Below are 13,880 nucleotides of genomic sequence, written 5' to 3'. Positions count from 1 at the left end.
ATGAGTAATAAACTAATGATAACTCGAACCTTGTTACCTCTCATTCTGATCACGGCCGTATACTATACTTGGCCGAGTCTACAGTGCACACTTACAGGATACGGGTATTTTTTTTTACACGAGCTCGCAGAAACCAGCAAGTATATGGAACAGAAAATTATCTGTGTAACGTCAAGAGACGGGAAGAGAGCAGAGCGGGCAATGAAACAAACGAGAGTTAATGATGTCTTAGCTGAAATCAAGAGGAGGCACCGGACACGGGGGCGCAAATGCAACGCAGAGAACGGATGGTCACTGGGCCCTTATTGTAACAAAGAGGATTGCAAGAAGAGGCAAGCTTAGCAAGCGGCGGAAGACTAAGGCGGGCCATTGAGATTAGAGATTCAGCGGGGACAAGGCCACAACTAACACAGGACAGGGTTAACTGGAGGTCGTAGGGAGACGCCTTTGTCCTGCAGTGGACATGGGCAGATGATGACGAGCTTGCAAATGGATTGTTACCTAGGTAACCTTTGGAGTACGGACACAAAACTAGGTCGTGTGCGGCCCAAAAGTCGTTGGCTTTCTTTAAGGCGTAAGCCTTGCTTGTCCCATTAAACAAAAATCCGCGCGCGTGTGTGTGTGTGTTGTTTGTGCGTGCGCGCGCGCGCGTGTGGTGACAGTCGACGATGGTACCCATACAAGATGGCGGCCACATGCAGCCTGGCAGGTGGGGCTTGAAGATATCATTGGTCGAGCAAGGTTGCTCGGGAAGTGCAGGCTGGAGCGCACAAATTCCACCGCTGGTGTCCGCAGACCCAGGGAGCATGTTATGCGCGTATTCAACTTTTTCATCGTCAGTGCTAATTTACTCAATGTGGGCCGGCGGCCCATGCCCTAGTGCCGCGTTTCTGCAGCAATGTTGCCAACACCAACGCGTATTGCTCTAGTGCCGTGTTTCTGCCACAACGTTGTCCACGCCAAACATGCAGTGCACATCTCTCTTCTGTCACTGGCGCCGCACAGTTTAAAGCGCGGATATTAGTTTGATAAGTATTAGTTGACGATGAAGACGATGTGCAATGCACAGCGCGAGAGCGTGTTGCAGTTTAACACGAACCGTGGTCCCTGCGGTAACGAAATTTTTAGTGCAGCTCCTGTCGCAGTCGCTCGGCTACTGATCCGGAGTTCCCGGGTTCGAACCCGACCGCGGCGGCTGCGTTTTTATGGAGGCAAAACGCTAAGGCGCCAGTGTGCTGTGCGATGTCAGTGCACGTTAAAGATCCCCTGGTGGTCGAAATTATTCCGGAGCCCTCCACTACGGTGCCTCTTCCTTCCTTTTTCTTTCACTCCCTCCTTTATCCCTTCCCTTACGGCGCGGTTCAGGTGTCCAACGATATGTGAGACAGATACTGCGCCATTTCCTCCACCCCCCCCCCAAAAAAAAAATCCCAAAAAAATCCTGTCGCCAGCGGCATCTAGCTTCTGCTGAAAGCGAGCTGATACAGCTCGGGCTGCGCGTTTAGCAGCTGCCTCTGCCTCCGTGCATACAGCTAAATCCCGACACAGGCGCTGCTGAGCCTAAGCTCCAGCGGCACGTTTAGTAGCTTCGTCTGCACAACTCATCGTCTGCAGAACTGCACAATTGCTTCACGCCGGGCGGAATGCTAAGCGCGTGAAGGTTAGCACCCTTGTTTCTCAATAGCACTCTCTCTCTCCGCTTCCACATTTCTGCATTGTTTCGCGGGTACTTGGCACCGAAATAGCGCTTTGAGTGAGTAGGTAGTCTGACAGCAAGAAACGGAGGAGAAAATTCGTTTATTGAAGTTTGCTTGAGTTTTGAAGGCAGTTGCAAAACTCCAATTGTGGTCTGAGCTTCGGCACGGAGGGAGGGATGTAACTAGGAGAATAAGAATGGGGTGAAGTGTATATGACAGGTTCTCTCAGATCATGAATCGCAGTTTGCCAATATCTCCACAACGACGACTTATTTTACTCCCTCCTTCATCATTTCCCTCACGGCGCGGTTGAGGTGTCCGCCAAAACGTGATACAGTTAATTGCGCTTTCCGTTTGCCCGCAACCTATTTTGGTACGAAAACATTACTGCACGTGGTTTAACCGCCCACCGTGTTTGTGTGAAGCTTGACCTTGAGGGTGACTTAGCCCATGCACAAATAATATATTGCAGCGACTGGGCATCGAACCCGCGGCGCCGCGAGCAGGTCAGCTTCGCTGGCCATTGCACGAGAGTACTATGCTATCTCCACAGCCGATCCCGCCTCGTGTTAAACTGCAACACACTCTCGCGCTGTACATTGCACATCGTCGCCTTCATCAACTAAAACTACTGTCGAACTAACGTCTAGCTCCCTCGTCTTAAGCGGCTTTTTCCGGGCTCCCATGGACAGATAAAGTATCCTCTCATCTGGGCGACCACGAGTGCATTGTACGACACACGGGGCCATGCAAACAGCGCATGCTTCCAAGATATGGATAGTCTCTGTTTTGGGCCAGCTCAGAGTGGACTTGGGACTGCTGCAAACAGAAAATTGGGACCGTCAAAATTCCATGTGCTATCCCTAAAATATTATTCAGCATTAAAGCAGCTTTCCAAAAAATATTATTCAGCATTAAAGCAGCTTTCCAGTTAATACAAGAATAGCCATCGTCCCTTACTGCTGAGCTCGCTGGCTGGAGTCCTCGGGGCGAGAACGACGGGTTCGACCTTCTTGGCCATGGCCACTGTATGGTTGCTGGCGGCGTGGACGCACTGGTGGGTGGACACCTTGCACTGGTATCCCTCGGGGCAGCAGCTGGCGTGGTCGCTGCAGCACTCGGCGTGCGTGTACGGGCAGCAGCCGTAACCTCCCGAACTCAGGAGGCAGCAGGTCTGACCGTCGTTGCAGTACGAGCCATCGGGGCAGGGAACTAGTCGGTCTGTAAGGTGTAATGGTGCGACATCGTCAAGCTCCCAAACGGTAAGATCCTTTGATCAAGGCCAATTTTCATTTCATAGTCGCTTCAACGGCCTGTAACGATGCCTTAGGAGTTACGCTGTAAAACAAATTGGTTTGGTTTTGCTTAGTTTAGTTTATGGGGGTTTAATTTCCCAAAGCGACTCAGGCTATGAGGGACGCCGTTGTGATCGGCTCCGGAAATTTCGACCACCTGGGGCTCTTTAACGTGCACTGACATCGCGCAGTACATGGGCCTGTAGAATTTCGCCTCCATTGGTTTGGTTTGGTTTATGGGGTTTAACGTCCCAAACCGACTCAGGCTATGAGGGACGCCGTATTGGAAGGCTCTGGATAATTTCGACTACCCCGGATTATTTACCGTGCACTGACATCGTACAGAACACAAAGGGAGAAAGAGCAGCCGCACTGGACGGCTTCAGAATAATTTCCAAGCTCACGCGAATCATATCGATAACGTATATCCTCTCACCTACGCGGTCACGAGCACAGTGTACGCTACACGGGGCCACGCATGCAGCGCATGCTTGTAAGAGACTGAAAACATTTTTGAAACTTTTTAGGAGGTTGTAGAGGCGGTTGGAGTTCTCAGTGAGGAACTCCATTAGCGCGGGCTGCTGCCCGGGCTCATTCGATGAGTTCTTTTCGACTCGTTTCGTCCGAGCTGGTCAGAGCTCGCTCTGATCCCTCCTGCGTTGGCTGGTTATTAATATTGATAGCCTGATTTCATTGGCAGGCCTATGTCATATGGTATCGGTCCGGCTTTCCCTCCAGAATTTGCACTGCGACTCAGACTTCGGATCTGTAGCGTGTAGGCTCCGCAGGTTGTTGAAACTGATGGTCTGTAGCTTGCTGAGGTGTAGTTCCTCCCTTTGGTCGATGCCTGGGCAGTCATTATTTTTGCCCAGCTGAGACTAGGCCTCTACTGTTGCGGTCGGAAAATTCAGTACAACAAAATTTCCAGTGTTAGCCTTAATATGCACTTTGCAATTAAAGCAGCTTCCCATTTAATGCAGGAATAGCAATGGCCCTTTACCAGTCAGCTCGCTGGCTGGAGTCTTCGGGGCCTGAATGACGGGTTCGACCTTCTTGGCCATGGCCACTGTATGGTTGCTGGTGGCGTGGATGCACTGGTGAGTGGACACCTTGCACTGGTATCCCTCGGGGCAGCAGCTGGCGTGGTCGCTGCAGCACTTTGCGTGCGCGTACGGGCAACAGCCGTACCCTCCCGAACTCAGGAGGCAGCAGGTCTGGCCGTCGTTGCAGTAAGAGCCATCGGGGCAGGGAACAAATTCGGCTGTAAAATGCAGTTGTGCAACGTTAAGTTCACGGACGTCTGAATACACTGCGCGTGGAATGGTATATGACACCATGCCGTACAGCATATACTCTAAGCTAGTGTTGTACACTGTAGTACGGTATAGCCCCGTGCGGTGATAACTGTAGTCCTCCCATTCAAGAATGGGTCATCAAGCAGCTATGCTGTTGATATATGCTTCTAGCAAAACCCCTTTTTTTTCCTGCAGCAGCTTGAAAACTCCGTCAATTCGTAAATAGTGAGAAAATTTGTCTTCATGAAATTACCTGACACTCCGTAAAAATTCCGTTCTCGCTAAATTTGGTCCTCAATTTTTCTGCAAAAATTTGGGGCCTTCTTGGCTATCTTGTGAAATAAAATGCGGTGGAATTTGCAACTTGGCCCGCCCCCAAATATTTTTATTTTAAAAGAACCCCAAAATTTTAAAGCTCGATCCACCCCAGAAGTTATGTGGATTAGTGTGGATCAACAGGTGGATTAAGTGCATTAATCAGGAGGATTTGGTAGATAGTGTCACTAACTGAAGATTAGTGGGGAATTAAGGTGAGGGAATAGGTCCAGTTAGTATAATCCCGCATGGTAATCCAATGCAAGGTACTAAAACATTCTAGTCCCAAGAATTTCAAATTCGGTAGTAGTGCTGATGTCGAGAGCTCGACTTCTCACGAAATTTCGCTACAGAGACAAGAGTTGGTTGTTGCAAGACGACAACCTAAATGCTATTGCACTAAATAGTTAATGTCCCCGAAATGACATGGCTGCTTTTCTTCCCTGCTGGTGGACTTCATTTTTGCACAGCTGATACTGGATGGACGTGGAGGTGACCTCTGTCAGTGCGAACGGAAAGTTCGATTCCGCGAATACTCAATGAGCTCTCCATAGAATGTGTTTCCATATTAAAACGACGCTCCCGTAAAGAAGAGAATGGTGCTTTACCGTTACCCTTGGTAGCTGGTGCTCTCGGTGCCTGAATAACGGGTTCGACCTTCTTGGCCATGGCTACTGTATGGTTGCTGGTGGCGTGGATGCACTGATGGGTGGACACCTTGCACTGGTATCCCTCTGGGCAGCAGCTGGCGTGGTCGCTGCAGCACTTTGCGTGCGCGTACGGGCAGCAGCCGTAACCTCCCGAACTCAGGAGGCAGCAGGTCTGGCCGTCGTTGCAGTAAGAGCCATCGGGGCAGGGAACTAGTTCGGCTGTAAAATGAAGTAGTACGCCGCTGTTAACCTCCCGGCCATCTTGCAAGGTCGCGCGTGCAATGGTATGACACCATACCGTACAGCATATACTCTAAGGCAGAGTTGTACACTGTGGTAGGGTATAGCCCGTGGCTTGACACTGTGGTACGCTATAGCCAGGTGCGGTGATAACAGTAGTGCTCCCATTCAAAAATGGGTCATCAACTATGCTGTTGATATATACTGCTTCCGAAACCCCATTTTTCTGCAGCAGCTTGAAAACTCCTTTAATTTGGAAATATATAATTTCGCTTCATGAAATTACCTGACACTCAGTAAAAATTCCGTTCTCGCTGAATTTTACTCCGGAGCCCTCCACTACGGCAGCTCTCTCTTCCTTTCTTCTTTCACTCCCCCTTTATCCCTTTCCTTGCGGCGCGGTTCAGGTGTCCAACGATATATGAGACAGATACTGCGCCATTTACTTTCCCCAAAAACCAATTATTATTATTATTATTATTATTATTATTATTATTATTATTATTATTATTATTTTACTCCTCAAATTTTCTGAACAAACTTGGGGCCTTCTTGTCGAATGGTATTTTTTTTTGGAGGGGGCAATGGAAATTGCGCAGTATCTGTCTCATATATCGTTGGACACCTGAACCGCACCGTTAGGCAAGGGATGAAGGAGGGAGTGAAAGAAGAAAGGAATAAAGAGGTGCTAGTGGAGGGCTCCGGAATAATTTCGACCATCCGGGGTTCTTTAGCGGGCACTGACATCGCACAGCACACGGGCTTCTTAGCGTTTTTCCGCCATAAAAACGCAGCCATAAAAACGCAGCCGCCGCGGTCGGGTTCCGTTTTTATGGAGCAAAAACGCTAAGGCGCCCGTGTGCTGTCAGTGCACGTTAACTTGGATTCCGCATAAGTCCAGTGCGCTATCCATAAAATTCCTTTCCTTATTAAAACGATGTTCCCGTACATAGAGGAATGTGCATGGTCCTTCACTGTTACCATTGGTTGCTGACGTCTTCGGTGCCTGAATGACGGGTTCAACCTTCTTGGCCATGGCCACTGTGTGGTTGCTGGTGGCGTGGACGCACTGGTGGGTGGACACCTTGCACTGGTATCCCTCGGGGCAGCAGCTGGCGTGGTCACTGCAGCACTCCGCATGGGCGTACGGGCAGCAGCCGTACCCTCCCGAACTCAGGCGGCAGCAGGTCTGGCCGTCGTTGCAGTAAGAGCCATCGGGGCAGGGAACTAATTCGGCTGTAAAATGCAGTTGGGCAACGTTAAGTTCACGGACGTCTGAATACACTGCGTGTCATACAGTACGCCACCAAACCTTTCCCCATATCGTACGGTAGCGCTTTACAGTGTTTGGTGTAGTACGATATAGTAATAAGTACTCTCATTATTCAGGACTAGTTTATCAAGTAAAAATACTGCTCACCAGCTAATATCGATCCGTACTTCGGTGCCTGGACAAAATAAAGAGAGAAAGAGAGAGAGAGAGAGAGAAGGAAGATTGGAAGTGTTGCGCGGAGGGAATCGAGGGAAAGTGCGTATTGGTTTCAGGTCCTTGGAAATTGGAAACTGGTTTTGGGGAAAAGGAAATGACGTAGTATCTGTCTCACTGTATCGGCGGACACATGAACCGCGCCGTAAGGGAATGGATAAGGGAGGAAGTGAAAGAAAGGAAGAAAGAGCTGCCGTAGTGGAGGGCTTTGGAATAATTTCGACCATCTGTGGATCATTAACGTTCACTGACATCGCATAGCACACGGGCGCCTTAGCGTTTCGCCTCCATCGAAATGCGGCCGCCGCGCTCGGGTTCGAAGCCGGGAACTCCGGATCAGTAGCCGAGCTCCCTAACCACTGAGCCACCGCGGCGGGTCAGGTCCTTTCCAAGGCGGAAATTAAGACGCCTTGAATAAATTAACAAACAAAAATGTCCGCGACAACGCAGTCGCGGTTCTAAACGGCGTGTAGCTCGGCTGGCTGTCTGATTAGCGCAGTCAATAGACGCCGCCGCTCTGGCTCCGGCCAGGAAGATACTAAATGCTATGCCCGCAATGTGAGATCTCTCGAACTGCTGCCACACACTCTAGGCACGTCTCGAGCAGTGGGAGCCTGAAGGAACCTCTATCAGTGGGAGGCGGCACTGGCCAGCCCAGAACCCTCAACCCAGCTTCAGCTGATGAAGGAGGCCTGGCGGGCAGGAAACCGTCTTTGTACTCCCGGACTTCGGAGAACCATCCCCAGAAATTGAAGTCATGCATAAAATGTTTTAGTGCGAAAGCCCCACTCCCCGGGTTTCAGCGGTGTGTATCCGTGTGAAGCCTCTGAGTAGCAAGTGCATCTGGCTCGCTAGTTTAGTAGAGACCTCAGTCCCGCTATGAGTAGGCGGTGGCGTCCACGTGCAAATTGAGGTAGTTGGGTTCCTTTGTTTTCAAGGACCAGCGGAAGGTTTAGACAGTTCTTTTTGAGGAAAGGAAAGGCCCATAACTGGCTCTCTGAGTCAGTGGACACCTCAATCGCGCTTTGAGGTAAGATATGGCGATGGTGTCGAACTGCAAAAAACCGTGCTATCGCACGTTGTGTCCGGCTTAGCAATGACAAACCACCAGCCGTTCCTTTTCTCTCCACCCACATTTTCATCACTTCCAGGCATATAATTCTATGTGATGACGTGACGCACATTGTTTGGCGTCAGGCACTTGCGTTCATGCCGCGTACGAAAATTACCTCATTAATGTCCTAAAATTCCTATTTCAGCCCATTTTTCCCAGCAGCTGCTTTAAATTTCAAAGTCAATTTAGAAAAAAGTGCGAAAACTTCGGTTCTTAAATTTCCCCGAACCTCCGCAGAAAAGACATTTTCGCAGAACTTTTCTCCTCAAAATCCCTAGAAAAATGAAAATTCCCCGGCTTGAATATCACTTTTGCTCTTCGCTGCTGGTAACCTTCATTTTTGAACAGGTGAGATTGCCGGTACTGACATATCCCGGCGAGCTCGATCAGCGCAGACGGAAAATTTGATCCGCGAAAATCTAGTGAGCTGTCCAAAGAACGCGTTTCCATATTAAAACAGCGTTCCCGTTAAGACAGGAATACGCAATTGTCCTTTACCATTACGCTTGTTTGCTGACGTCTTCGGTGCTTGAACGACGGGTTCGACCTTCTTGGCCATGGCCACTGTATGGTTGCTGGTGGCGTGGACGCACTGGTGGGTGGACACCTTGCACTGGTATCCCTCGGGGCAGCAGCTGGCGTGGTCGCTGCAGCACTCCGCATGGACGTACGGGCAGCAGCCGTACCCACCCGAACTCAGGAGGCAGCAGGTCTGGCCGTCGTTGCAGAACGAGCCATCGGGGCACGGAACAAATTCGGCTGTAAAATGCAGTTGTGCAGCGTTAAGTTCACGGACGTCTGAATACACTGCGTGTGATACAGTACGCCACCAAACCTTTCCCCATATCGTATGGTAGCGTTTTACAGTGTTTGGTGTAGTACGGTATGCTAATAAATACTGTTGTTATTGAGGACCAGTTTATTAATTTAAAAAATTGACGAGGACATTTAGGCGCCGCCTTAAGGGTATGACGCGACAGCGTAGTGGATTAGACTTTCCAATCTGAGCAGTTTGACACCTTTTAACGCCTTTTTCATTTTTTTCAATTGCACTGATTAATTGATCGATTACACACACTAAATTTTATTAATTAGCATCATCAAGCATGGTCTTTTCATTCTGAGCTTTCTGACACCTTTGAAGCCCATTTTCCAATTTTTTATTTGTCATTTTTTATTTAATCAGTTAGCATGGTTTCATTAACTCGTCATCGCCTATCACACTCCAATCAATCATCAGTCACTGGAACCACATATTACAATGAGACGATTTTTTTGCACAGTCCTCGATTATAGGTCGTTGTTTCAAATCCCTGTCGCGAGCTAGGCTCTAATTTAACTAGTAAGTTTATGCTGAATGAAGCGCCAATCGCATGACACCGTCCGAAACATTCTCCGGCAAACGGTTGCCATGGTACGATTCTTTTTTTTTTGGGGGGGGGGGGGGGGCAGTCCCGATTATTTCCAACAAGCGTTGCCGACTACGCCAGCGGCTTTTCGAGCGAACGAGCTGTATGCGCTGTCGCCTACTGCTGATCTGCTACTATCAATCCGAAACTTGGTGCCTGGATAAAGCAGAGAAAGGGAGAAAATTTATTAACCTGGCTAGTGAAATGCGCTTAGAGTCACTAGACAGATGCAATGAGGTGGAGAAAAAAACCTCACCGGATGTTTTCCACCTGTAACGCGAACATCAGCAGCAACGTTGGATGGAGCCAGTCTAGCCAATAGGTTTAATAATAATAATAATAATTGGTTTTTTTGGGGAAAGGAAATAGCGCAGTATCTGTCTCATATATCGTTGGACACCTGAACCGCGCCGTAAGGGAAGGGATAAAGGAGGGAGTGAAGGAAGAAAGGAAGAAGAGGTGCCGTAGTGCAGGGCTCCGGAATAATTTCGACCACCTGGGGATCTTTAACGTGCACTGACATCGCACAGCACACGGGCGCCTTAGCGTGTTTCCACCATAAAAACGCAGCCGCCGCGGTCGGGTTCGAACCCGGGAACTCCGGATCAGTAGTCGAGCGCCCTAACCACTGAGCCACCGCGGCGGGTCCAATAGGTTTCCCATTTAAGTTTCTATACTGAAGGCTCTTGTTTGACTCGCGCACTTCCTTAGCTCCGCTACGGAGGCATGGACTGTCGCGTGATCACGCCTACGTCGCTGCGTCTCGGTTGCCTCCGCTCATAACGTGTCTTGCCACCAAATCCGCCTTGCTTACTCTTCCTTCTCTAGCCGTAGCCGCATGAGGAGATGCTCCTCGCGACGTGACATACGGTATCGCCTACCGCTGCTGCTGGTTCACCAGCACGAAGCGACGAGACCTCCTACGCTTTGTAAGGTCGTCCGCATACGGAGGCCCTAGCAGCATCAATGCTAGCTCCATACTGGCATCAAGGCAGGGTCACGTCAAAGTTACATTTCAGCGAAAGTAGCGTCTTTCTCTGCGCAGTAATTGTAGCGCACAAACTATCTTTCCGCACTTTTACCTTAAGTAATTGTCATTGAATTTTTCCCCAGGTGAGATTAGTAGACCTGAACTGTAATTCAGGAGAGTTCTGTCAGCGTGCACGTAACACGAATGTATCTAAATCCTCAGTGCTATTCCTAAAACCCGCTTAAGCATTAAAGCAGCTTCCCAAGTTATACAGGAATATTCAGCGCCCTTACCACTGAGCTTGGTTTCTGGAGTCCTCGGGGCTTGTACAACAGGGTCGACCTTCTTGGTCATGGCCACTGTGTGGTTGCTGGTGGCGTGGACGCACTGGTGGGTGGACACCTTGCACTGGTATCCCTCGGGGCAGCAGCTGGCGTGGTCGCTGCAGCACTCGGCGTGCGCATACGGGCAGCAGCCGTACCCTCCCGAGCTCAGGAGGCAGCAGGTCTGGCCGTCGTTGCAATACGAGCCATCGGGGCAGGGAACTAGTCCGGCTGTATAAGATACAGTTGGTTCGACGCTGTTAAGTCTCTGGACACCTAGAAACCCTAATTTCGAGAAAGCATTTCACGCGCAACACGATTAAACGCCTGTATGAGCGGGCAAGAATAAAAGGTGTAGATATACACCCACGGTAGTCTGCGTACATCTGCCTGCCCGTGGGTTGCGCTTAGGACGGGTGACGCATTGCCCGCCCATTTGCATTGCTCTCCGACGTCTGGAAAGAGCTCCCATAAAGGCACTTGTTGTCGTCGTCGTTGTTGTTGTTGTTGTGGTTGTTGTTGACCTCTACTAAAATGGCGCATTCTCACGGCAAGGGATCGGCCAGGGTTTTGAAAGGCCCATGTTCCCAGCTCACCTGGATAATACCTGGATAATGGGGACTCAGGCGCAGACTGTATAATGAAACTCCTGAAGTGAAAACCATAGCCTATAAGGTGCTAATAAGGCCAATTATTGAATATTATAAAATAATATGGGAGCCACACACTGCAACCAACAGACATAAATTGGACAGGATTTGACGACTGGCTTCAAGGTTCATATTTAATAAATACCAGCGCGGGCACTCTCGTACTGAACTATGCAGGCGTGCAAACCTGCCCCCCTTAGAACTAAGGACGAAGTTTGACAGATTAAAATTTTTACTTCTAATTATTCTTAACCAGGTTAAGATTAACTTTGCTGAATTTTGTGCAATTTCGCTTGACCAACGCTTCAGACACAGGCACAGTTTATACATACAGCCACCGATTACACGCAATGATACTTTCAAATACAGGTTTTTTCCAAGGGCGCTTTGAGAATGGAATGAACTACCAGATTTAGTTGCCATATCTTCATCTGTCAGTGCTTTTACAGCTAGGTTAGAGGTTCTCATCTTCCCTGACATGATTGTGTCTGTGTAGATTCTGTTTCTGATGCGTATATTACGAGCGCTTTTTCCCTCACTTGTTCACTGCGTGCCACTTTTTACATATACTACCTCTGCTTTGCATTGTCGTTGTTTTTTTGTTGTCGACTTGGAGCGGGACTTGCCTTCTTTAAAAAAGTTGTATATTTTTTTCTCCACTCCTGTAAAAGTCCTTCTTAGGCTGACAGTATCAATAAACAAACAAACAATACGCATAACTTATCCTCCTACCTGCACGACCATATTACCTCATGTACAGTCGTGAGCAGTATGAGAGGGAACACACGTTTCGCACAATACTGAGAATTGCTGGCCGGGGCGCTCTCGACTTCTAAGTGACTCCACTAAATTTGAGAATTACTTTTGGATAACACAGGGCAATAGGATAACTATCTAAAAAATAAAAAGACCGTGTTAATCACACATAATTATGGCGTAATCAATAAATGAGTGCTCAGACTGTGTTCCCTCTCACGTTGCTTACGACTGTACTCCCCATGTGGGCGCGTATACAGTCTATATATGCTTACAAGTTGCGGCTACTGTAGTCTCTTTATCGTTACCCAGATGAGCTTGGACAGCGTACCGAGCCATGAAGAGGAAAACGGTAAGGAAGACGTAAGACAGAATAAGAGCAGAACTGTTCAGGAAACAAAACGCGAGTTCATGATAACCTAGTTGAAATCAAAGGACAAATCGGCAGAGCAGGGCAACTAATGCAGATAACTGATAACTGACAGTCCCTCAGGGTAGCGGAGGGTAGCGATGAAGTCAGGTGGGCGGATGAGTTTAAGAAGTTTGCGTCGATAAGATGGCCGCAGCTGACGCAAGATAATGTTGAATGGTGTCCAATATAGAGTCCTTTGTACTTCAGCGGACGTAGTCAGGCTGATGATGATGAGCTTGTAATTGGATTAATATACTGGCGGGCTCTGGCAACGCGGACTGAAAACTGGGCACGTGAATGTCTGCCCTGCTAGCCTTAGAGCGTATTTCTGCATAACCCAAGCATATCTGTAAAGACGAGAGTACAAAATAGCCCTTACCGTTTAGTATGGTTGCTGACGACCTCGGTGCTCGAACGACGGGGTCGACCTTCTTGGCCATGGCCACTGTATGGTTGCTGGTGGCGTGGATGCACTGGTGGGTGGACACCTTGCACTGGTATCCCTCGGGGCAGCAGCTGGCGTGGTCACTGCAGCACTTGGCGTGCGCGTACGGGCAGCAGCCGTACCCTCCCGAGCTCAGGAGGCAGCAGGTCTGGCCGTCGTTGCAGAACGAGCCATCGGGGCAGGGAACAAATTCGGCTGTAAAATGCAGTTGTGCAAAGTAAAGTTCACGGACGTCTGAATACACTGCGCGTGGAATGGTATATGACACCATGCCGTACAGCATATACTCTAAGGTAGTGCTGTACACTGTAGTAAGGTATAGCCCGGTGCGGTGATAACTGTAGTGCTCCCATTCAAGAATGGCTCATCAAGCAGCTATGCTGCTGATATATGCTGCTAGCCAAACCCCTTTTTTTCCTGCAGCAGCTTGAAAACTCCGTCAATTCGTAAATAGTGACAAAATTTGTCTTCATGAAATTGCCTTACACTCCGTAAAAATTCCGTTCTCGATAAATTTTGCAACTCAAATTTTCTAAAAAAATTGGGGCCTTCTTGGCTATCTTGTGAAAAAAATGCGGTAGAATTTGGAACTTGGCCCGTCCCCAAATATTTGAAATGAACCCCAAAATTTTAAAACTCGATCCATCCCAGAAGTTGATTATGTGGATTAGTGTGGATCAACAGGCGGATTAAGTGCATTAATCAGGAGGATTTGGTAGATAGTGTCACTTACTGAAGATTAGTGGGCAATTAAGGTGAAGGAATAGGTCCAGTTAGTATAATACCGCATGGTAATCCAATGCAAGGTACTAAAACATTCTAG

The 13,880-nt window shown here is 48.8% G+C and overlaps 1 protein-coding gene across 1 annotated transcript in view; it reads right to left on the bottom strand.

Annotated features, from left to right (window-relative positions):
* The window catches only part of LOC144109531 (uncharacterized), a 53,996-nt gene that overhangs the window by 32,982 nt on the left and 7,134 nt on the right, over nucleotides 1–13,880 (bottom strand). The window contains exons 3-9 of the mRNA XM_077642356.1: nucleotides 12,992–13,252; nucleotides 10,765–11,025; nucleotides 8,591–8,851; nucleotides 6,474–6,728; nucleotides 5,211–5,471; nucleotides 3,993–4,253; nucleotides 2,658–2,918 (exon numbers count right to left, since the gene is read on the bottom strand). Of these exons, the coding sequence (XP_077498482.1) occupies nucleotides 2,658–2,918; nucleotides 3,993–4,253; nucleotides 5,211–5,471; nucleotides 6,474–6,728; nucleotides 8,591–8,851; nucleotides 10,765–11,025; nucleotides 12,992–13,252 (1,821 nt within the window). The remainder of the gene's footprint in view (nucleotides 1–2,657; nucleotides 2,919–3,992; nucleotides 4,254–5,210; nucleotides 5,472–6,473; nucleotides 6,729–8,590; nucleotides 8,852–10,764; nucleotides 11,026–12,991; nucleotides 13,253–13,880) is intronic.

The sequence above is a fragment of the Amblyomma americanum genome, chromosome 11 (assembly GCF_052857255.1).
Source record: "Amblyomma americanum isolate KBUSLIRL-KWMA chromosome 11, ASM5285725v1, whole genome shotgun sequence".
NCBI lineage: Eukaryota > Metazoa > Arthropoda > Arachnida > Ixodida > Ixodidae > Amblyomma > Amblyomma americanum.
This window is presented reverse-complemented; position numbering and strand designations above follow the sequence as displayed.